A 25,428-nucleotide genomic window follows, 5' to 3' on the forward strand; every position below is an offset into this window, starting at 1 on the left:
ACCTCCTCATGATCCCAGTCTCCACTTCATCCCGCTACCTTTCTACTTCGTCATCTGAACACTGCTCCAGCTGCTGAATGGTGCCCCCCCTGCAAGTGGTTCAGTTGTTGTTTGTGTACCCAAATACTCAGACAACCAATATGTTCACGATGCTGTGAATGAATATGTTAGATATAAAATTTGTTGTATAAGAATTCTTTCTCTTGTTTAGTCTTTATTCATAAGAATTCTTATTAACAAAGACTAAGAGACTCCCTTTAGAATTCTTCTACATCAAATTTTATATCTAACATATTCATTTACAGCATCGTGAACATATTGGTCTTCTGAGTATTTGGATACACAAACAACAACTATCGCACATGCCGGAGGGGCACTATTCAACAGCTGAAGCAGTGTTCGGATGAGGTAGTGGAAAGGTAGCAGAATGAACTGGAGAGGTACTGGGATCATGAGGAGGTGGAGAGGCAGTATTGGGGTCAAGAAGTGTTAGGAAAATTAACACAAAAGAGAACCGACTTATTGAACCCATGGCAGTCAGATAGCTTTGCATAGTCGGCCCACAGTGGAAGGCTCCGCATGCACTTGTGCCTTGTTAACTCAGCGGAAGTTTAAAGTGAAGTAAAGATCGACAATAGAAAAGAATCAAGAGATAAAGTACTCCATCCGTCCCTTAGCTTGCAGGCTAGTCGATGTATATATATATATACACACACACACGAGAAGAAAAGAAAAAAAGCTCTAGAAAATATATGAATTTTCATTTAGCACAAAAGCTCTAGAAAGTCAGCTTAAGATGAAATCTTGTTTTTTTTTTTACTGCAAAATAGATAATTGGTCTCTATGATTTGATCTCTTAAAACAAAATTCTATTTTGATTTAAACTGAAGAAAGGAATAAATGCTTTAATTAATTAGGATTCCATTATTTTGGACCTAGAGAGAGAGAGAGAGAGAGAGAGAGAGAAGGTATCCAGATGGTGCAAACATATATATTATACAAACGTACGTACGTACTTATATTTATGTGTATACACTTTTATAATATAAATATTTAATATTTCATATATGATGTTGGAGATCTGCCTAATTAATTTTGCTTGTATTTGATACTCCATTAAATTGACCCCTCTATCCTGCTTGTTGAATTAGTCATATGATGTTGGACAACGCATGAATTTAGGTGTAGAATTATGAGTGAGCCAAATTATCTACGAGACACTTTATACTAAATATGATAAGCAGAAATAGTGGCTTCCCCCCACAAGTTAATGGATAGTCCCGAACTAACAAGCAAGGGCGGAGCCCCCCCAAGCCTCAAGGTTCTCCCCCAAAAAAAAAAAAAAATTAAAATTTTACCCCAAAATTTATTATTTTTTCAAATTTTGGCCCTTCCAAATTTTTTTTTTCAATTTGGCCCCCCCAACTTGGGGGGCTGGCTCCGCCCCTGCTAACAAGCATAATATTCATTATTTCTTTCAATATTCTATTCTTTCTTTTTCTTACTTCATTAGATTTCGATAACTAAGAAGGTCTAACTTATTGTATTATGTCATTTTGTTCGCAAAATTCCTTAAAAGGATTATACTCATATTTACCACCTCTATCAGTTCTTAGTATTTTAATCATTTTATTCTTTTAATTCTCAACTTCGATTTTATATGTTACGAACATTGTTATGGCTTCATTTTTGGTTCTTAACAAGTAAAGTTTAGTGAGTTTAGAGTGGTCATCAACAAATATTTCATAAAATATTTTACCACCTCTAGTCATTTTGTGCTTTAAATCACCCAAATCATTATGTATTAAATCTTGTAATTCAATTTCTCTTATAATATATTTGCAAGGCTTCTTAGAGATTTTGGTCTCGGCACATATTTCATCACATACATGATATATCCATATTAAAATTAATTTCTCTTAGTGAATTAGTAATTTCGATTTCTTTCACTTTTTTTATATAACCAATATTTACATGTTCAAGTTGTATAGTTAAGAAATCGAGATCGAATGATGATTTGAAAAGTAAAAGATTCTAATTTCCATCGGAAAAAAAAAAATTACATCAATGATCATAAAAGCCCTTAACCGATTTTTAGAACTTCCAAACAATAGAGAAAAACTAATCATGCCCTACCATGAACAATTCTAACTCTATCGTCTTGTTTAATATCTATCTAAAGTCAATTATAAATGGAAGTCACAACTTAAATGTGTGTGTGTATCTTTGAGATTGTTAGAAGGCTAATGATACACACATTGTACACACTCACATTAGTTGTACGACCCACGCATGTGAGACTCATCCCGAATAGAGTAATACTTGTTACACACAAAGTGTACACACTTTGCGTGCATCCAGCAGAATTTTAAAAAAATAATAATAAATAAATAAATGAAAACCACACACAAAAAACTATGTGTAACAAGCATTACTCAAACATATTGTACACATACTCACATTTAAATTTCTTACTAGGTGTGAATGGCTGATCAATTATCAACCGTCATATTAAATTTTATAAAAAAGATCAACAGCCATGATTTGGTGATTCGATGGTTTGATCAATGGCCAAGAATTCATCCCAGATTTAATATTGTTTTTAAATCAACGGCCAAGATTTAATATTGTTAAAATCAAGGATTCATTTTAATGGCTACGACTCAATATTGTAATCCTAATGATCTAACGGATGTAAATAAAATCCCAAACGGCAAATATTTAACATCGTTAAAACCATTGGATTTTAATCCAACAGCCCAAATTTGTCTTTGTTAAAACCGAGTGTCTAAATCAACGGCCACAATTGATTATTGGAAATCGCAAGGATCTAGCAATTGTTGATGCCATTTTTGGAAGTTCAACGTTAGTATTTGGTGGTAGGCTTTGTGCTCAAGATGTGTTGGTGATTGTGATATGTTTGTGAAGAGCTTTTATCACAATCAATTGGTGTTAGGATTTTAGCAGTTTTATCTTCTCTTCGGCCATGCGCTAGCTGTTGTACTTGTTGTATGCAAAGGATTTTGGCAGATTTACCCAAATCAGAATGGCTCATATTATTTCTTCCATTTAAGCAAAGCAAGATCAGATTGCACATAAAATCTTCATAGAGATGTTATTCAAGCATTGAAATCTTCATAGAGATATCATTCAAGCATTAAGGATGGTGGGAGGTGGTGTTCTTTGCACTAGTCTCTGGATCCCGACGGCAGCAAACACAAATTTTGGATGGTACATTGCACGAGCAACATTCTTTACAATTAATTCCACGTGATATCAAAATGAACTTAGAAATTTTTAGGGTATGTTAAAAAATAATTTACTTCTGACAATCAAATTCTGTTAAAATATTTGACAGATTCTATATTACTTCACAATGAGCTTTGTGGCTTGTGGGACAACTTGGTTGAAGAGGAAATTGCAAAGCTTGAATATTTGAAACACTTTCTGTCTCATAGAGCCATTCGCTTCCCCAGTAAACAGCCACCAAAACCCATGTAAAATGGAACTCAAAGCTCCTCAAAGTCCGATCAAGAAGAACAACTAAACGAAGTCTTCCATGGCCACCCCGCCCCACCCTCTATTTTTTTTTAAAAAAAATAATAAAATAAAATGAAAATAGAAGTAATTTATTATTTTTTAATTAATTTTTTTATTAACAATAAAAGTGTTGTTATTTTATTGGTGTTGACGTGACAGACTAATGTTTGTCAAGTATTTTATTAGAATTTGATTGCAATGAGTAGTTTATTTTTTTGGGAAAATTGTACCATGGATCCTATGGTTAGCGTAAATGACAAATCACTCAATGTGGTATCAAAGTGAATTCAGAAGTCCATGTGGTTGGCCTAATTTACAAATTGCTCCCTAGAATAAAATTCCGTTAAAAAATTTGATAGATTCCGTTAAGTACCATGTCAGCGCCAATAAGATGACGAGAAGTGGCATTATTAATAAAAAAAATTAAAATAAACAATTAAACAATTATTTTTTAAAAAAAGAAGAAGAAGAAGAAGAAGATCAAAAAAGAAAGAAAATGGGTGGCGCACGACCACCCTCATTGGCTGGGCAGCCACCCATTTTCTTTTTTTGTTTTAGAGTTAAATACGTTTTTACCCCTTGTGATTTAACTTCTTTATTTTTTGTCCCATATGATTCATTTTGTATTGTAGATTGTACTTTGGTTTTAGCTAAAGATGGAGATAGTACCTCCATCCAAAAACTAAATGTAGCCCATATTAGTGCCACTAAACACCTTTTAAAAGTTGACACTTGTCACAGATGCCACATCAGTGTCATGTTATATTTTTATTTTTTATTTTTTTTAAAAGCTTTAAAAATTTGAAAAAAAAAATTAAAAACAAAAACAAAACAAAACAAAAGGAAGGGTGGCTTAACTAGGGGTGGCCAAACCCCCTAATTTTTTGTATTTTATTTTTATTGGTTTTCTTTATTATTATTAATTTTTTGCTCTTTGGCCTTGTGAGGGTAGGCGAACCACCCCCACGGGCCAAACCCTTTCTCTTTTTTTTGGCTCTTTGGCCTTGTAGGATGGCTCCTTTTTTTTTTCTTTGATTTTTTATCAATTTTTTTTTAATTTTTTTGAAGCTTTTAAAAAAATATGGCATAGCACTGATGTGGCATTTGGGACAGGTGTCGACTTTAAAAGGGTGTTTAGTGGCACTAACTTGAACTACCGTTAGTTTTTGGACGGAGGTACCATCTTCGTCTTTAGCCAAAACTAATGTACCATCTGCGATATGAAATGAACCGCATAGGGCAAAAAATAAAAGAGTTAAACCAAAGGAGTGGTGTTCACTGTTCACTATTTAACCATTTTTTAAAAATAATTGTTAGTTTTTAAATTTTTTTTATTAAGAATGTCATGCCTTATCATCTTATTGGCGCTGGCATGACACCTAACGGAATCTATCAAATTTTTTAACGAAATTTCACTCTATATAGCTATTTGTAAATTAGGTCAATCACATGAATCTCTAAATTCACTTTGATAACACAAGAAACGATTTGTTATTTAGGCCAACTACATGGATTAATAGTACAATTTTTTCTTAATTTTTTTAGTATACCACAATAATTTTTGAGTTGATTTTGAAACCATAAAGAACAAACTATAAACAAGGTAAACCATTGATTGTATTTTTCACCATTTTTTTAATAACAAGATTGAGTATGACCGTACGGATAGGTAGAGATTAAGATACAAGAGGATTTTTAGATGGAGAAAAATACAAAGAAAAGAAAAAGAAATGTCCAAAGGTGTAGTACTTAGGATGGCTACTAGTTTGATTAATGATTATGCAAGAAAAACGATGGTCAAGAGGGGCTAATGTGTAAAATTTAGTAGTTAATTACATGTGGGCAGCTAGTGTGCGAGTAGGAGTATTGTTAAAATTTGGCAGCAACTATTATTAAAAAGTTGAGTTATATATATATTAAACTTTAAAATATGTTAATTTAGTGTATATATTTTTTAATATTTTTCAATTTCACCGATCTGTTAAGATTTTTTATTAAATACTGTCAAAATTTTCAAAATATCTATATTTTAAAAAAAATATATATATATTCAAAGATTCAGGCATGAGGTTTTTGCAAATTTCATTAAATTCTTACCAACGCTTAAATTTTTGTAATTTTTTTCTTAAGAAAATGGATATTTTAGGAATTTTGACATCCATCCATTACGATTTAAATGAAAATTTTAACAGATGGGAGAAATTGAAGGAAAAAAAAATTGAAAAATGAATACATTAAATTGATATTTTTTTTTTTAAGTTTGTAAGTATAATTACAAAAGTGAAGAAATATCAGTAATAATAAGTGAAGTTTTTTGTAAGTAATACTTAAATAAGAGTGTGCATGGATTCAAGATTGGTGGCTACCTCCATTTCGTCTTGAACCAAACCACAAATAAACATCAATTCATCATAGCTAGCTGCTTGCAAGGGCGGAGGGAATGGGGTTAAGAGAGGGCTCCCTCTCTCAACCTCCATAACTTTTCCTTATCCTAGAAGAATTTTCTTTGAAATCCTGGTTGCCCACCCCCAGTCACTCATAAGGGGCAACGACATTATTGGAGGAAGCAAGCAGCAGTCGATTTTTCACAATTCATAGTTTCAGAATTCAAGTTTACTGTATGTTTTAGAGATTTAGAAAGTTAGGTTACTCATGAAGATCATATATACAGTGCATTTAAACGCTAGTCTTGACTCTTTTTTTTTTTTTTTTTAAACTCACCGTTTCATTCAAGCTTGAATAAGGAAAACGCTCAATTTCATTAATCTTTAGCATGAGAGTGACGTGAGGTGAGCCATGATTTTGTCTTTTTTTTTTTAAGTTAAAAAGTAATTTTTTTTTTTTTTATTATTATTTTTTTTTTAATAAAAAAAAAGTATGGTGAAGCATGAGATTCCTTGAGGCTTGGCGCTTGATATTTGGATCATCTCTAATTCATTTGAACCGGAGATGATCTTTTTGCAGGCTTGAGGCTTGATTAGTTGATTATATATTGCCGATGGCATATCACATATATAAACCTGTATTATGATTTCACAATTCATTAAGTTTGACACAAGTTCAAAACTATAACAGTGTTAGGCAATTTAGTCTTCAGGCTTGCAATTAGAGGAGAGGATTCTAGTCGGTCAAATTTTTCTTCTTCAAGTTGGTTATGGTGTGTTTAGGTGTTGAATTTTTAAAATTAGAATTCAATTCTTATTTGGTGCGCGAATTTCGAAGTTTGACTTTTTAGAAAAACTTGAATAAAATATGATTTGTTTAGAAAAAGTTGAGTAAAATAGATTTGTTTTTGAAAAAATTGAATAAAATATGATTTATTTTTTAAAAAAGCAAAATCAGAATCATATTTATTTTTTAAAATCCTGATACCAAACACACCATTAACAATTCAATTCAATTCAGCCATAGAGCTCTTCTGCTCTTGTGTGTACTGAGAAGTGACTTCGTATTTTGAAAATCCACCAGGGCCGACTCAAAGCCTAGGCGAGTTAGGAACTCGCCTAGGGCCCCTGATTCGATAAGGCCCAAAAAAAAAAATTCTAGGCCCAATTTTTTTTTTAATTTAAGGCCCAAATTTTTTTTAGTAAGGTCCAAAAAAAAAAATTCATAAAACTTAAGGCCTCTAAATAAGTAATTTTAAAAAAGACTTAATTTAATAAGGCCCCAATATGATAAGCCCATGGTAACTTATCAAATAGAAACTTAATAGAAAATGATTAGTCTATTCAAAAGATTTAGATAGAATATTTTGTTTTTGTTTACAAGTTGTTTAATTCAAAACCTAATAGAATGCAACTAGATAATGAATGAACTAATGACTTGAAAAAATCTGGCCCCATTTTGAAGTTTCGCCTAAGGCCCCAAAATACATTGAGCCGGCCCTGAGATCCACCAAAGCTTTCCATCTGAATAGGATGACAAGAAGAATCTGTATAATATGCAGCCAAAGCATGAATCACCACTCTAATTGAAAGCTGGACTCAGTAAGCCTTCCAAATTATATGCATAGAGGAAGGAATGTGGTCTCTTATTTTTGTTCTTTTCTTCCTTAACTATCAGGTGGTGGTGGCTGCTTTTCTCGAGTACATGCTTCATTGACACCTCTCTTATGAATTTGGAATATACTTCCTGAAAATGTTTAGCTACTTCCAGAAAATGTTTTTGGGGTTTCAGGTAACCAAACAACTGAGTGAAGAGAAGATGTAGATGGAACAAGAGTTCCAATTCACTCCTTTAGAGTTGTTGATTTGCATTTTTTATCAAGAGCAGTTTTAATTTTATCAGTCTGCCTTTTTATGTACCCTGCATGTGCAGAAATTAAAATTATGCGGCACATTTGGGTAAATGTGGGTATACTTCTTTTTTGAGGGATATCTAGATAATTAAGAAAGGTTAATAAATTATGAATTATCATGGATGTTCTTTCTATTATTACTCCTGATGAAAATGCAATTAATAACCCCATTCTACAACCAGGTTCTAGCTCTTTACCATTAAAGAGAGAGGTTCCTTTGACTAACGAAGTGCATATTTGGTACCTTCGTCTTGGTCACATTAATTCAAAGTATGGTTATGCATACTTAATGCAATAGAAGCTGATCGAGGTGGCAAATTCTTCTTTGGGGAATTCAAGGACTACTTGTCAAAATTTGAGATTGTATCCCAGTTGATCATAGCAAGATGGTGTAGTGGATAAAAGGAATATAACTAGTTTAGAGATGGTTAAGAGTTATGATGACCTATGCTACTCTACCCGAGTCTTTTTGGGAATTTTTCTTAAACACAACAATGCACATTCTCAACAAGGTTCCTTCTAAGTCTGTTTCCAAGACACCCTTCTTGTTGCGGACAGGGCACATGAGCTAAAACCTAGCCCCATGCATCATTTTGTGTCGTGAAAATTAGTCCCACATTGTTTATCTTATCCCACTTCCTAATTTTGCTAAGCCTATAAATAGAAGAGCATATAGCTTTTAGATATACAACACAACCAACAGAGAAATAAACCTTAATTTTTGGTTATTTTTAGTCATCGGTGAGAAGATTTTAAGGTCGCGTAATTTTCATTGGAATGTTTTTTTTACATGTTCTTCTTAAAGTTTGAGGTATACCAAATAATCCACGTTCTTTTCCTTAGGAGGATAGACGGGGCGATTAAAGTGAGATCAATGTAGATTCAACTTTTCTATTCACCCATGGGGTCGAGATGGTTCGGGGGAGACCTCCATGGCTCCTGTAAAAGATCTTCTCTTAGCATCATAATATCATATATCTTGGTAGTAGATAAAAATAAAAATTCTAACAATTTCTTTATTCTAAACACTCATTAATTTTAAGGAATTAGTTGCTTCAACTTTCAAAATATAGGGAAATGATTAAGTTCAAAAGCCAAAGATCATAGCTCTTGTCCTTGTAAGATAAATCGAAAAGATTATGAAGCATCCTAGAGTTTAGGCATTGTTCTTATGTTCCAAAGTTCAGGATGTTCATTCTAAATGAACGATCTGCATTTAGCCATGTAAACCTTTGAAAAAAAATAATAAAAATGCAAAGTAAGGTCCTTCCTAGTTAGCTACTCCCAGGAGGAGTGGTTATTACCATTTGAGAGATGGCAGACCACCTCAGCCACTCTCAGGGGTGGCCTTAGGGATGAAGGAGTGGTTGGCCAACCGCCACTTCTTCCGAACACTTTGAGTGGCCCCATCATTTCTCGAGCCATCGATACATTAACATTTTAATTCTCACATATTTTTAAAAGAGTATGTAATTCTTAAATGCATTTTTTTAACACGCATCAATTTAATTGATTGAATTGATAAAATTAAAATAAAAAAATAAAAAAATAATAATAATAATAAAAAAAAAAAAACACAACTTTGTTCGAACATTTTTAAGATTACAATACATGTATTTTAACTTCATTCACTTGGACTTTTGCTCTCAGGCAGATTATAAACCTTCTTTTTTCATTCTTTTTTTTTTTCTCTCTTTTTTTTTCCTTTTTTTTTTCTTTCTTTTTTTTTGGGCGAGCAGAGTTAATTATAAGCTGTCAAGTGCCAACTGCATGTCGGATTTAAATAATATTGACAGAAGTAGACGACGGTAGTAATTGGGCACCGCCTGACTCATAAATAGACCAAACACAGACCTTTCTTTTCCTTTCCTACGCCACACCCACGGGCCACGCCTCTCAATCTCTCATAGGAGTAAATGTTGGAGTATTTTATAATTTGCTCATTTCATTTGTGTTAGCATGTAATTAAAATTATATTAATTATTAAAAAAATTAACATATTTCAGTCACATATATAAGACACGTATCAATTAGTTATAAAATAAATTGGTCTTATTTTTTCTTGCCATAAGATTCTAGGATATGTAATTTTTGACACGACATGTGAATTTAACATGAATTTCATGAAATTAGCAGATTAGGGTTAATGGGTCGAATTATGGTTAACCTCTATAGTTTTATATTAATGTCTCGACACAATCCGAACTCGACACGCAACTTAAAGACTAGCACTTTTTTACACAATTTGTGAACATAATATAAAATTAGAAGGTTATGATTGAAGGGTTTGATCCGTTTAATTAAATAGGTTGGATTAAAGTTTATCTATATTATTTTATATTCATGTCTCAACATGATTTGAGCCTAACACATAAATACAGAAAATTTTTTAATTTCATTCTCTTTCACATTTCTAGTTCGTTTCCGTATAAGAGATGTGTAAATCTACTATTAAATTTATGAGAATAATTGTAAGTTTTACATATTTAATTGTAAATTTACAAAATAAATATAATATAATATGCAAGATGAGTGAGAGAATGACATCAATAACATTAAGAACATCAATTATCATTCTAAAACATTTCATTCCAGAAGAGACAGAATTGTCTTTAGTAGTTAAGACAATGATACTTACTTCTTTTTTTGTTTTTTTTTTTAAATTAAAAAAAAAAAAAAAAAAAAACGACAATGATACTTGGGACTTTTATGCTTTCCTAAGCCCATACTTGACCTCCAATTACAAACTAAAACACAATTATGCTCCGATTATTAGTGCTCCACAAGTTTAAAAAGTAACAACAGACAGAGAATAATAAAATAAAATAATATACCACCACAGGGATCTCTCTTTCTCTCTCTCTGTGCAGTGGTCAGTGTGCCCTTTTACCAGTAATTTACAACTAAGTTTGACTCCTCTTTTTACTCACTGCATCGCCTGGCCTGCCTCTGTGAGTCTGTATGACTGTGTATATGTGGCCTGTGGGCACCAAGGCTGGGCTAATAGGAGCGTGCCTTGTGTAAAAAGATGATCAATGATAAATATTTGTACTCTGCACCATCCATGCATGGCATAAGATGAATGCAGGACACGAACAACATACTATAGCTCAGAAAAAAAAAAAAAAAAACAACATATTGAGTGCCTATATTCTTCCACTGTTCCAACTTTTTAAGACTACAAAGGTTTGAGATGGATTTGAAGCAGAAAATGGATTGAGATGGTCGTACGCCAACTAAATTTCAGTACGAATTACCAAACACAAGATTGTTTATGTTCTTCTCTCTCTTTCTCGAGCCCCTACCTTCTTACTCCCTATACTTCTGCCTGGCACTTGCTCTGTCATCTACTCTCTCTCTCTCTCTCTCTCTCTCTCTCTCTCTTCTCAGTTCTCCATATTCTCTGCTAAATATCTAGCTAGTTATAGTTGATTAAAAAGACCTCTTCTTTGTTTAGCAGTCCTGCTTTAGCATAAACTATTTTTTGGAAAGAAATTAAAAAAAAAAAAAAACTTTTTCCTGCCGCAGCATATTGCCTCTGCAAAACCGCTCTCTCTCTCTCTCTCTCTGTGTCTGTGTGGTTGGGGTAGGGGCACTCTGACAGGAGAGGAAATGGGTAGCTCTGAAACTTCTCCAAGAGCTACACATTTCTAGCAAAACCTCACCTTTACCAGAAAGTAAACATGGGTTACTCTAGAGCTCCTCCAAAGTCCAAACCATTTTCTCCTCTGGTTCTGTAGAACACAACTTAAGACAAAACACCTTCTCTATTTGGGAAACCCCCCCCCCACCTCCTTTTTATCAGAAAAGAATCCCCAGATTCCTCCAAAAAAACGACCTTTTCTCACTTTATAGCCCATTTTTCTGAAAGCAGCCTCAATCTCACCTCCTAGCCAGTGAAGCAAGAGAAACCTCCAACTTCACCGAGGGAAGGCATGGGTTGTGTTGCTTCTAAGCTAGAGGAAGAAGAGGAAGTAGTGTCCATCTGTAGAGAGAGGAAACGGCAGCTGAAGCTTGCTGTGGAGAGAAGACATGCTCTCGCAGAGGCACATTGTAGGTACTGTCAATCTCTCTATGCTGTAGCAGCAGCCATAAAGCTCTTTGTTTCTCGACACTCTTCTCCTACTTCACCTTACCTCATCACCTTTCCACCACCTTGCCCTCCTCCTGCACCAACTGATAATGTGATTAACAACCCAATGTTCCTTCAACAAAGACCCTCTGATTCCACCACCCATGAAGCCATTGCTTGTGAGTCATGTGGGTCTTCAACCTCTTCAGACTCTTCTGAGGAAGAGAGGGAAGAAGAAGAAGCAGCAGAAAGAGAAAGAGAAAGAGAAAGAGAAGGAGTAGAACAGCCCTGTGGGTATTTTTATATGCATATGCCTCCACAAATGCCATCACCACAGAGAGATTTTGGGTGGGATTTCTTTAATCCTTTTGAAAATGTGAGACCTGAGCTTATCAGTGGGTACCGCAGGATCTCGGACGATGATTTGAGGGTTGTGAGGGAAGAGGAAGGGATTCCAGAGCTAGAAGAGGAAGGTGATAGAGAAGAGCAAGAGGCCAAGGTAGTGGTGGTTGAAGAAAATGGTGGTGTGGAGCATGAAAGCGCTGTTGAGGTGGTGAAGGTAGTCGATGGTGCTAATGTGAACCAGGGAGAGCAGAAGGGCCTTACAGTTATTGATACCCCAGTGGTAGGACGAGAACTGTTAGATGCACTGAAGGATATTGAGGATCATTTTATTAGGGCTTTTGATTCTGGCAAGGATGTCTCCAGGATGCTAGAGGCCAATAGAGTTTATCTGCAGTCTAACTTGGAAGAAATAAAAGGTGGGTCTCTGTTTTCTTCTTCGATTTTTCAAGTGTTAAATTTTGTTCGTATAGTTTAGCTCTGCATGGTCCTATCTTCATTTGCGACACAGTTTTTAAATTGATCTGCAATGGGGTCTGGTAAGAAATAAGGTGGGGTTTTTACTTTCCAAAAAAATTTATTTATTTATTTTTTTGTTTGCAATTTTTTGTTTTTGTTTTTATGTCTCCTTTGAATGTATATTATTCTGACTTGTAATTAAAGTTTGTCGGGCATCTGCAATGTAGTTTAGAGTATATATTAGGTGTGCATCTGTTGTTATAATTGCCAAAAATTTCACTTTTGTCTGGATTATGCTGTGTCTGCATGAGTCTTAGTCTCCAGAGCAGCAAATTTTTCAGATAGCTTGATAATAATTTCCTTCTATTGGTCTCTTTTTACTTCGGGTTTTGGTTTGTCCTTTTGGTAGTCCTGCTACTGTTTCTTCTTTATCTTTTGATAAGAACTATTGCTCTGGGGCTTATCCTTCTTTCCTTGTTCAAAAAGTTTGCCTCTTTTCTGAATTTTCTTCCATGCCTTTACACGATTGATTTGTATGTAATTATCCGCTAAACAACTTAGATTCACTTTTTTCTTGAACTAACCAAAAGGTTTGTCTAGAAGAATGCCTCCCCTCTACCTCCCTGCCTTTTGTTCCAAAACCAAAGGTAGGAGAGAAAGAATGAAAGAAAAGGGGGGACCAATAAGAGGTGGTAAGTTAACTTTCCTTTCTATGTTGCTTTGGAATTGTCCTTTTTCGTTGTTCCACTATTATGAATTTAATTCCTTTTTCTTCAGAAAAGATCTATGGTGGTGGGGCTTACCTTTCATTGCTGCAAAATAGATTTTATATTTTACAAGCTGCATGCCTATGGATGCATAAATTAATAATAACAAAAAATTATGTCAAATACATATAAAAGCTCGTAATTTCAAAGTTGTTCACACAATTGTACCCAAAATCTGTATGGATAAGATACTTGGTCTCTATGATTTGATCTCTAAAAACAAAATTCTATATTGATTTAAACTGAAGAAAGGAATAAATTCATTAATTAGGATTCCATTATTTTGGACCTGAAGAGAGAGAAAAAAATGCTTTAATAAAGAAATGTAGGTGTAGGTGTCCATGTGGTGCAAGGACAAAAATTAGAAAAAGGAAAAAAGGAAAACTGAGAAGGTATCCAAATGGTGCAAACATATTATACAAATGTATATACATACTTATATTTATGTGTGTATATTTGTATAATATAAATATTTCATATTTGATGTGATGTTGGAGATCTGCCAAATTTTGCTTGTTTTTAATACTCCATTAAATTGATCCATTTATATCATGCTTGTTGAATTAATTAACAGTTTACTTTGTTGGTTTCTGACATAGTTGGACCTTGGTATCATTTTCTTTTCTCAAAAGCTGGAATAACTTTATAAAATATATATCCCCTACTTTTTCATACGTGGGTCCAAGACTCCAAGATTCACTTAATCTGTAGTGATCATATACATCAAAACTTTTTCATAATTTCTTTAAGAATCTATTATAAGTATCCAAATGCCAATATCCTACCTTATTTGTCTAAGTTGGAAAATGATGTCTTTGTCTAAGGGTGGCAGAGTTGCCCTTCTTAAGAGCACACTTTCCAATTTGCCTACGCATTTCATGTCCCTCTTTCCTCTCCTTGCGGGAGTTGCAAACCTTATTGAGAAGCTTTAACAGGATTTCTTATGGGGTGGACTAGGCGAAGAATTCAAATATCACAAGGTAAGTTGGTCCAATGTCTGTTCTTCAATCTCTGAGGGAGAATTGGGAGTTCAGAACTTGATGTTTAATCATGCTCTTTTAGGGAAATGGCTATGGTGCTATGTGAATGAGAGTGAGGCTTGGTAGAGAGTTGTGGTGGACACTAAATTTGACAGTTCGTGGGGTGAGTGGTGTTCTACTGAGCCTCTTGGGCATATGGGGTGGGGTTATGGAAGAATATTAGGATGGGTTGGGGGAAGTTTTCAAGTCATACCAGAATTGAGGTGGGAGATGGCTCCAAGGTTAGATTATGACATGACCTATGATATGGGGATATGGCCATAAAGGAGGCCTTTCTAAATTTATATGGTATTGCTTGCACGAATGATGTTTTCATATCGGCACACTTGGAGCTTTCTGGTGGCTCCAATCAGTGGAACATAATCTTTGCTAGAACGGCTCATTATTGGGGGGTGGATGTCTTTGCTTTGATCGTCAAGGTGTTGTATTCAGTTAGAGTGAGTCGGAAATTTGAAGACAAGCTTTGGTGGGCCCCATTTAAGATCCTTCTATTGTGTCTTGGTTTGTAATGATGGCTTTCTTTTCCCTTGGAAGAGTGTTTGGCGGACTATAAGTTCCTTTGAGAGCGGCCTTTTTTACCTAGTCGATGGTCTTAGGAATGATCCTTACGATGGACAATCTTAAGAAGCGGCATGTCTTTGTGGTCATTAGATGTTATATGTGTAAAAGGAATGAGTAGTCTGTGAACCATCTTCTTCTCCATTGTGAGGTTGCTTGTGCCTTATGAAATGTCTTTTTTTTAGATGCTTAGGGTTGTCTTGGGTTATGCCTAGATGAGTAGTTGACTTGGATGGTTGTTGGTGGACTGTTGACAGTACTCAGGGTGTTACTGTGTGGAAGATGTTGCCTTGGTGCCTTTTATGGTATCTATGAAGTGAAAGGAATGACAGAAGTTTTGAGGATCGTGAGAGGACATTAGAGGAGCTTAAGTCTTTTTTCTTCAATACTCAGTATCTTTGGACGGTCGCATTTGTTTCTCCTTTGGTGCTTAGTTATCATTTTTTTCTCCTTCTAGCTAGGTGTTTTCTCTTGTATACTTCATATGTACCCAGGGGTGCCGTACGCTTTTAGTGATATCTCGATTACTTATCAAAAAAAGAAATTCCTACCTTACCAAAACAATGCTTGTTCCTCTATGGTGTAGAGAACTCAACAAAAATCATCCAAGCTATTCCATGGAACCGGTCCACTTCATCTAGACCTTCATGTAAGAGTCTTGTAGCATCCACTTCGAGAAGTTCTTCCAATTGGACAGAGTTTAAGAATGACCTCTTTGATGACTATGGAGGAATGACTTCAGGAAGCCATTCACTAACCCTGGGAAGACTATATGCTTGGGAGAAGAAGCTGTATGAAGAAGTGAAGGTAAATTATCCTCTCTATAAACTGTCTTCCCTACTTCCATAATATATTCTCAACAGATTAAAATTTTATATGTTTTGGCTACTGTAAAAGAACACAGTCAATCAGTGTGTTTGTTGGCTACTGTAAAAGGATAATTTGTTGAGAACTTCTGTCATTCCTTTCATTGCTTTTGGCATAAAGACACTTTGTCACATATTGTTTAGATTTTGAAGTTGGAGTTGCACAAATTTCTTCTTCTTAGAACCTTTGTATCACCAGTGACTCTAGGTCCTGCTTAATGCAGATTCCCTTCTGCTGTCTTGTGCTATAAGGCTTATGAACTCACTGAGAAAAATAGGAATCTGACATTCGAGTATTAGTGAATAAGTAGCATTTAATGTTTATAGCTATCTTGTTATCTTTATTTTGGGCTGGTAGGTTTTTACAATGATATTTAATGGATTCTATCTAGATGAATTAAGCATTAATTCCAAACACGAAACTGAAAATAGATGCAGACATGCAGAGATCTCTTACTTTCATGAAAGACATTGCTTTTTGCAGGCTTAAATCATGTGATATCAATACTGCCCAGGCATAAGATTTTTTGCTTGAATGATTGACACTAAATGACAGTAGTTCATTTATATTTATCCGAATAAACACAAATTGTAGAAGAAGCATCTAATCTTAGAAAAGAAACTGTATCAATTGTGGGATCACAATCATATTACCCGCTGAGGATGTAAGAAGAAGAAACTTTCACTGAAACAGTGGTGAAATCTTACGTGCTTGCATTATCTTTTGTAGGAGTTTGCAGCTAAATTCATGATCACTACTTACTCTCAACTCCTTGAAGAAGTGGAGTACTTCATAAACGTGTGTTTTTAGTAATCCATGTTAAGAATAAGCTATTTTATGTTGACAAAGTCTATCCCTACTGCTAGCTAGATGATGCAATGGAGAGAATTTGATATTCCAGTTCACATTCTTGAGAATAAACTTGATTAGCTACTGAAAGTTTCTGGTATGTATGAAGATCCAATCAATTTTAGTTGTCATTTTGATGGTCACTACCACCTTGACAAAATAGAAATAGAACTGTTGCAACTGCTTATGTCTGATCAGAAGTTATCCCGTCAACAGTACACTATTGGTCCCCAACCCAGCATGTGTCTCATATATGATATGATTTGAATTTAAACCATAAAAAACCAACAAACTACAGAAACTTAACCTGATTTCTATTATATCTACTTTCGGTATTTGATATGTTACTTTGCCCTTAGGCTGGAGACAATACACGAAAAAATTATGAGAAAAAATGTTCACGGCTGAGAAGCCAGGATGTCAAAGGAGATGATGAACTTACTTTGGACAAGACCAGAGCTGCAGTGAAAGATTTATATGCCAGAATCTTGATCGCGATTCAAAGTGCTGAGTCAATCTCAAAGAGAATTCAGAAAATGAGAGATGAAGAATTGCAGCCTCAAATTGTAGAACTATTAAAAGGGTAAGGGGATTAGCCTTAACAAAACAAGCATACTCAATTTAAAAAAACTGGGCCTTCCCTAGTGTTCTTATTTTCCTTTTTGCTAGTGCAGCCTAACGAGAACCTGGAAAATTATGTTGGAATCCCATGAAACCCAGAATAAGATCCTGCTTGAAGTAAGGTCTTTTGCTTGCCCCACTTTTGGAAAATTCTGCAACGATTCTCACCGACTAGCAACTCTTCAGCTCGAGGCTGAGCTTCAGAATTGGCGTGCATGCTTCATTGACTATGTTGCAGCACAGAAAGGGTATGTAGCAGCTCTCCATGGCTGGCTACAAAAGTTCGTACTCCCTGAAGTTGAATTCTACTCTAAGGGCAGGAATTCAGCTGTGCCGTATCGAGTTAACGGACCCCCATTGCTTGTGATCTGCCATGAATGGTTAGCCTTCATGGACAAATTACCAGATAAACCTGTAGCCTTTGCGTTGAAAAGCTTTGTGAAGGATGTGAGGGCTCTGTGGGTTCAGCAAGGGCATGAACAGCAACAGAAGAGGAAAGTTGACAGTCTAGCAAAATACCTCGATCGAAGGATTCGAGCATTCCAGAAGGTAGAGACCAAGTTTCTTGAGTTTAAGCTTACAGAAGAGAAGTTAGAGTCAGAAGTGGAACATCAGAATGAGTACATGAGTAACATGACTGATAAAAGGGATCAATTGGACACATTGAGAAGGAAGTTGGATGTAGAGAAGGAGAAACACCACAATTGCATGCAAGAAACACAAAGGACCATATTAAACGGATTTCAAACTGGGTTTTCTACAGTTTTTGAGTCCTTAACAGAGTTCTCCAAGGCATCTCAAAAATTGTATAATGACCTTGTAGCTTGCAGTGAAAATGATGAGAAAGCTGGGAATCCGTCATATATAGAGGGCTCCAAGGTTGAGGACAGTGGCAGCAGATGACATAAAAACGGGGCCTTGAGTATCAACAATTTATGCATTATGTAAGGTGTCTGTATATTATATTGTGTCAAAGCAGCTCGCTGAGACACAATTATTTGTATTTTTAGGAGTTTTTCGCAGCAATGAATTGATAATTGTATCATCAATAGTTGTGGATGCCCACAGATTTTGTTGCAGAACCTGTAAATTTCCTGTTTTCTAGTCTTTCTTGCCTGGAGTTTCAAGAAGTGTAGAGAGAGGAAATTTAAGTGGGCAGTTCTTGTAACTTGTAAGTAATAGAACATTGGATCTTGGATGGGAATTATTTGAATTGTGTGGTGACAAACCCTATAAGCCATGACTTCCCCAGTTGGGCCTCTTTCTGCAGGCCAATATTATTTGTGTATTTTTTCTTGTGTACACTGGTTAACTATTTGGTTTGAAACTTTGAGGTAAATTGAAAAAGGTGTTAATTCTAAGAATTCACTAGGAAAAGTGGATTTCTTTTTCATCTTACTCGTGACAAGTGGAAGCATCGACGAAATTTCAAATCATTTGGCTATATTAAGAGTGTTTTTTTTTTTTTTTTTTTTTTTTAATTACCTACTTTTCAAGTACTCTCAACATTTCACTCTCTATTCTTCACTACTCTGTTCAAATATTTTTTCTTCGTTCTTTGAGAAGAGGGAATGGAGAGGAAAGAGAATCGGGAATAAAAAGAAAATTGCTTTTGTTGAGTGCTATTTTGCAAAAGAGAAGTGACAAAAATACATTTACTACACATCTTATTTTCAAATTCACCATTAAATTTAAAAGACTCACATTCGGTACTTCAAATTTAGTGATGAATTTGAAATTTAGTTGTATGAAAATGTATAAAGAATATGTGTATCATTTTTCTTTGTAAAGTTAGAGCTAGATTTAGAGAGATTTTTGGTTTTTTTTTCTTGTTTTTTTTTTGGTGGAAAGTGATTTTGTCGAGGTAGAAGTGAATGGTCAATGTCAAACACATAAGGAGTATTAATAAAATTGCCTTAATTTGTTTCTTTTAATGCTAAAATAAAGAATTTAAATTATTTGACTCAAGTTGAGCTCGAGCTCAATAATCCTTCCATAACAAGCCGAACTTGAACATTAAATTCAAGCTCGTGTTGGGCTCAAGCTCGAGCTTGATACCAAATTAAACAAGCCGATTCCAAACAACCAATACCCATTTAGGATATGCTCGTTAACGCCCCTACCGGTGTACATGTCCTTCCATTTGATTTTAAATTAACCACAATAAATGTAACAGTTGGATGTGATATATGATGTAAATGAGGAGAAGTATACAGAGAGGCATGGGGAAAGAAAGACATGTTTAGAAAGGACACTCACTTACTACTCTGTACATCTGTCGTATACTAAATGCCGACAACACCATTCTTTCTTCCTCCACTCCTGAAACATTAGAAAAAGGCAGACAGAAAGAGAGAGATGGAAGTGACAGACATGGGTGTGAGCATCAGTCTCATCCCATGTCAAACTCATTCAACTCTCCAACGCAATTAAGAAATGCTAAAGTAAAATGATGAGTACAGGTCACGGCAATGGTGCTTTTCATTTGCTAAATGCAGCATCCTGATCTCATGAAAAGCTCGTATAGCAAGCATCTTCCTGTGATTTCAAAATAGGCTTTTATGTTCACAAGATTATCAGAATTTGTCACAATAGCTAGCTTTCAAGAATTTACTGATCAAAAGACAACAATATTAACTAGGAGCCTATGACTTCGTTTCTCAGGAAATCCGTGCAGCAGAAGATCCTGAATTTGAGGCCCGTAACTCATATCTTTAAGAGCTGTAATGAGAATTATAGTCTGCAAGCAACTTGTTGAAATGATTTAAGCTTCACTACATTCTATTGAAATTTGTACAATATGCAATGATACACATCCTCAAAAAGGTCGGGTATGATCACGCAAATGAATAATTACAGATTGCAGGGTTTAAATTACAATTACAATCTTTTCTTAGCCTACCTTAGGTACAGGGAGACCAAGAGTTCAGAGAAAAGTATAAATTCGCTTATTACAGCTGCAGGGGAGTTTATGCCTAGAAATGGGACAATGTCTACCTGCAACCAGTTCTCAACTGCAGATCCCACCACAGCGCCAGCCACAAGGCCCCCAAGGGTTATTAAAGTAGCCTTCCCTGCAAATATGAATAGCAAAACACTCAAATATTTTTACCTAGCAGAAACTTAAGAAAGATGAAGATCATGTTTGTTAAAAATTTTGTTTTTTGTTTTCGGTTCTCAAGACAAATACATTAACAAACAACTCAAAACACACAACACTTCTTATAATTATGTCTTCATCTCTTCTTGTAAGAATATTTGACAAAAAAAAGGTGGCTACCCTTATTCTTGTCAGGTGGCCACGTATTGGGGTGGTCGCACGGCCACCCCTACCTCTTTTTTTTTTGCTCTTTTTAGTTTTTTTACAAGTAGGGCTTTACATCTGTTTGGATTTTTCAAAATAAACAGGTGTAATCTATAGAAAACATTTTCTCAAATGTGAATCACACTAGAAAACACTTCTCAAAAAACAGTTTTCACCTTTATGATGTCATATCAGAACACTTTTTGCAAACCAAAAACAAAAAACACCTTCCACAACACATTAACAAACATACCCGAAAATTTGCACTCTGAAGCCTTGACACGCTATTGAAAAGGCAGGAAGAATTATCTAATCCCTCCCCCTAGTAGTCCAAATCACCAGCTGAATCGTACTTATATTCACAAGATCAAAAAATTTTGCTGTGCCTTGCTTTAAAAGTGGAAAATATCAAAAGCAATCATGATTGCCTTTTCATAACAGGAGATCCCTTTTTTTTTCCTGGACCCCAAACTCAACCAAATCACAATGACAGAACCAGAACCACGTATGTTGACTTTGTACAAAGTCATACTCCATTTAAGTTCTCAACGGTATTGTTTTCCTCTATGCATTGGTGTTCCTTCTGAAGGAAATCATTTCTATTTGCTTTTCCTTTGTCAACAACGAAGTGACCTTAGAAAAGTGACAGAGGTGTTTAAGCTAATGGAGAAAATGTACCGACCATAACACTTTCTTAAACAAACTCAACCAGATAACGAAGTATCATTGATGCCAGCAACATTAAAATGACAGGTTCTACTACAACAACTTGAAACCTTGCTTTATTAATGAGAGAAGGAAATACAATCTAACAGCTATTATTTACATAATCAGAAACATAAGTCAGTTAGAAACACTTAATAACTAACTTGTAAGATCACATAACTAATGCTCCATTGATTGAGGCTAATTTGTCCCCCTTCCCAATAATGAAGAACCATAGAAAACCGAACATGCTAAACTTCTTGAATTTAAATTTGGAAGGAATCTCAAACTTATTGAGGACAACATTCCTTTGAATTCTAATAAAGCCATGCAAGTGGAACCAAATAGATAAAGTTCCTTACCTAACTTGACATTCTTTTTGGTCATGAAGTACAAGGAAGCTCCAAAGCTACTGGCCAAGATCAGTCCAGGAACATCAGCCCCAGCATACGGCACTGTGGGGGATGTCGAAGCTCCATTGACATAGGTTAAGATCATTAGAGCCCCGTAGACGCCTGCTTGTATGCCCAGCTCACCACTCGATGGAGTTTCAACTGAAACAGGTGCATTTTTTACAGAAGCCTGCAACCACTGAGGCATTGATCCCATCCCAGGAGCATTTGCAGGTTTAACATCAGCGTAACGAATTTTACTACTCACAACCCTTCCTGCTCGCCGCTGAGTTAAGCTTTGCATAAGCAACATATCATATGCAGCCTCAACCTAAAACACATTAAAAAATAGTAGTGACAAGGAAATGAAGACTACCTACAACTTTATTAGGGTAAAACTGGCAGAAACAGTCAATTGCTTCCAGTAATTAATAAGTAACGAAAATTAAACATTGATCCAAACAATGCACTACCACATGGGTCTGATGAAATCTTCTGAATTATGCGTGAAAGTGAGATATTGGACCCATCTATTACCAGAATTAAACTTAACAATAACAACATTGAATCAAAGTCTTCTATATTTTCATGACAACTCCACATGGGATTCTTAAGATTCTAACAATTGAAGTTAAGTAATACTTCAGATTTTGCCACCTCAATATTTACTGACTCCAAAGGATTAAATTTTACTTAAATTCATTGTATCTCATCAAATTGTATGCTGAGGTATAGTAAAGTTATCGTTAAGGGTGTGCCAAAAACCATAACCCCAACTTCCAACCTGGTTCTGACCGGAGGGGGTGGCCTTCCAACCAGAATCAGGCTGGAAGTTGGAAACCAAAATTTATTTCCAACAAAAGTCGGGTTGGAAGTCGGAAATGGGCAATGGGCAAAAAATTCTGATTAATTCCAACCCGACTACTAAATCTGATTAAAAAAAATATACAAAAGCAACATCATTTTGTACATAAGTTTTGAAATAAAATATCTTCCAAGACAAGGAAAAAAAAAACAGCATCATTTTGGTGGGAATATATATTCATCTCATTCTCATCAGCTGAAACCCTAACCTGCAGCCCCCCGCTCAGTCTATACTCTCTTGAATCTCCTGTTCTCATCAGCTGAAACTCTTCACCATCTCGGCATTTGCACCGCGGTTCACTCCTCACCTTTGCAGGTTCCAAAAACCTTTGTCAAATGAAGAAGTCTTCGTCTAAGACGAATTTCGTTCATAAGACGAAGAATGAAGACGAAGTTCTTAATTTTCGAAAAAGCCTATTGGACAAATAATTTCTAACACTTCCGCCCAACTCTGCCTCTAAGAGGCGGGGTGGAAATTGATTCCAGCAAACGAAGGCGGAAAGCAGAACTGCATGGGCGGCTCGAGCCTTAGGCAGTCAACTAAGGCCCCCAATTGAATAAGGCCCCAACTAATAATTATACAATAAAAATATATATTTTTTAGAAAAAAAATTAAGACTTAAAAAACATTCTAAGGCTCTAATATGGTAAAAAGTCAATAAAATACTATTGAATTAAGGCCCCCACTTAATAATTGTACAAAAAGGTTATTTCCAAAACAAATTTTAAGACTCTAATATGGTAAAAATTTAATAAATAGTTTTTAATTTAGACCCTTAATCATGGTAAGAGTAATTATAAATTGAAAGTCTCATTATTCACATTCAGAAAAAACATCCATAAATTCTTGGAAAGTTCAACTTATTTACTATTTTTAAAAGCCCTTTTTTTACATTCATGAAATTAGTCCAACGTGCATAAATTTTTCTCCAACGTTTATTTGAATTGAATGTTTAGAAAACCATAAAAAGTCTTCAAAATACATAAATTCACATTGTTTGTGTTGTGCATAATAGATAGAATTACACCCTTGGTGAATCTTCAATGTCCAACACTTTTTTCCGCATTATATTATATTACAAATCAATCTTTATATAATTTATTTTCATTTTTCTCTTTATTTTTCTTTAAATCTTATTATTTCATGTCTTTGAATCAATTGATAAGTCATTCTATATCTAATAAGTTATATATATATAAATAAATAAATAAAAAAATAAAAAATAAAAAGGTTTCAAAATACATTTTACACATAGAAGAAAGTGCTCTAATTGACATATTAAATAAAATAAAAAAACATAATATAATTATTAAAATAAATTTAATTTAATTAATATTTAAATTTAAAAAAGGGTATCACTTAAACTTGTCGCCTTATGCCTCAAAATTTATCAAGACGGCCCTGAGCAGAAGGGTTGTTTCTGAATTTTAAGGGGTCAGTCCACAGCCCTAGTTACAGTGAAAAATCTAGAGGATCCCAGTCCAACAACACCAATATTAAGAAAAGCCATCCAAGTTATGAGGAGAGTAACTCTTTTATTAACAATACTGCGTATCATACCCCATCCAGAAAGTGCAATCTCTTACTTGTCAAGCCACTAGCCATACACACTAAAAGCCACAACCAGAGGACTTACAATCCGTTTGGTAATGCGATTTTGCAGGTTAAAAGTACGTTTTAAAATAAAATCACAAAAAGTGGTCCATTTGGAAATGCATTTTTTAAAAATTGCGATTTAAAAAATGTAGAAAGTTTAAGTTTTCAAATCGCACATAATGAGGTAAATTTTTAAAAACACAAGATTTTAAAGGCCGAATACAATTTTCATTAAATTACGATTTTCAAAATACGACCTTTGAATCGCATTTTCATTAACGGTGTTTTAAAGTAGCTATTTTACCAATCCCCTTTTTTTAAACAGCTAAATCGAACCAAACGGATGCTTAGTTTCACACTTATAATCAAGAACAAAATTCAAAAACAAACTTACAATAAGCACAATTTAGTAGAAAGATGCCAGGAAAATGACCAATTTAGCAATGGCAGGATTATATAAAGAATAATTAATTACATCATGAAATTAATAACTAATGCTAAGCATACGAATATTTTCTTTCTAACCGAGATAAGAAGGAAGAGGAGTAATCCGGTGAGAGAAAGCTTAGGAAGGGACCTGTGCAATTGCCTCCTGGTCATCCTTACAGGTGGCGAGGATCGAGTTCTTGGCTCGGAGTATGTCATCGAACGACGCGCCATCGGTGACTCCGAGGAGCTTGAGAGCGTTCTCCACCGACATGTCGGACGGCGCCGAGTCGTCGGCTCGCGAGCCTGCTTGGACCAGCTTGCGCCGGGACAGTATAATGCTCGGAGTACTCAGGCCTCGCCATAGTTCGTTCCTAATGGACCCTCCCGCGTGATCCGGCCGGCGCCTCAGGGACGGGGGGCGAGGATAGGGCGAACCGGCAGTGAAGCGGTTGGGCCGGACTGAGAGAGTGGCAGCCATTGTTTTGGGAGAAACGTGAGGCTATTGAGCGTAGAAGACGGTTAATCTAGAGGCCGATTTGATTTCTACGCGTGTGTTGCTGCGGTGTAGGTGCTTCTTAATCTGTCACTGTCAGATGAGGGATCCTGATAATTATAAGTAAGGTTAAATACTTTTTTACCCCTTGTGTTTAAAACTTATTTTTCTTTTTCTTTTTTTTTTCTTTTTCTTTTTCTCATATTTTTTTTTAGTGGTAAATATGCTATGA

General features: G+C 35.1%; 2 protein-coding genes across 2 annotated transcripts; one reads left to right on the forward strand and one right to left on the reverse strand.

The window, feature by feature from the left end:
- The first annotated feature begins 11,324 nt into the window (after positions 1 to 11,324).
- On the forward strand, positions 11,325 to 18,700 carry LOC133880916 (protein ALTERED PHOSPHATE STARVATION RESPONSE 1-like). The gene is made up of 4 exons (XM_062319877.1): positions 11,325 to 12,670; positions 15,662 to 15,882; positions 17,151 to 17,374; positions 17,466 to 18,700. The coding sequence occupies exons 1-4, from the start codon at positions 11,773 to 11,775 to the stop codon at positions 18,313 to 18,315; spliced, it is 2,193 nt and encodes a 730-aa protein (XP_062175861.1). The 5' UTR covers positions 11,325 to 11,772; the 3' UTR covers positions 18,316 to 18,700.
- Positions 18,701 to 20,163: 1,463 nt separating this feature from the next.
- On the reverse strand, positions 20,164 to 25,253 carry LOC133882662 (protein CHAPERONE-LIKE PROTEIN OF POR1, chloroplastic). Its single transcript, XM_062321867.1, has 3 exons — positions 24,852 to 25,253; positions 21,784 to 22,144; positions 20,164 to 20,486 (listed from the first exon to the last, which is right to left on the reverse strand). Exons 1-3 carry the CDS (start codon positions 25,179 to 25,181, stop codon positions 20,311 to 20,313), a joined length of 867 nt encoding a protein of 288 aa, XP_062177851.1. The 5' UTR covers positions 25,182 to 25,253; the 3' UTR covers positions 20,164 to 20,310.
- Positions 25,254 to 25,428: the final 175 nt, after the last annotated feature.

The sequence above is a fragment of the Alnus glutinosa genome, chromosome 11 (assembly GCF_958979055.1).
Source record: "Alnus glutinosa chromosome 11, dhAlnGlut1.1, whole genome shotgun sequence".
Taxonomy (NCBI): Eukaryota; Viridiplantae; Streptophyta; class Magnoliopsida; order Fagales; family Betulaceae; genus Alnus; species Alnus glutinosa.

Coding starts and splice junctions, on each gene's coding strand:
- LOC133880916 (XM_062319877.1), top strand. CDS start 11,773: ATGGGTTGTGTTGCTTCTAAGCTAGAGGAAGAAGAGGAAGTAGTGTCC. Junction 12,671..15,661: donor TAACTTGGAAGAAATAAAAG/GTGGGTCTCTGT, acceptor TCTATGGTGTAG/AGAACTCAACAAAAATCATC. Junction 15,883..17,150: donor AGCTGTATGAAGAAGTGAAG/GTAAATTATCCT, acceptor CTTTGCCCTTAG/GCTGGAGACAATACACGAAA.
- LOC133882662 (XM_062321867.1), bottom strand. CDS start 25,181: ATGGCTGCCACTCTCTCAGTCCGGCCCAACCGCTTCACTGCCGGTTCG. Junction 22,145..24,851: donor ACCAGGAGGCAATTGCACAG/GTCCCTTCCTAA, acceptor AATGTGTTTTAG/GTTGAGGCTGCATATGATAT. Junction 20,487..21,783: donor CAAAAAGAATGTCAAGTTAG/GTAAGGAACTTT, acceptor TCATATTTGCAG/GGAAGGCTACTTTAATAACC.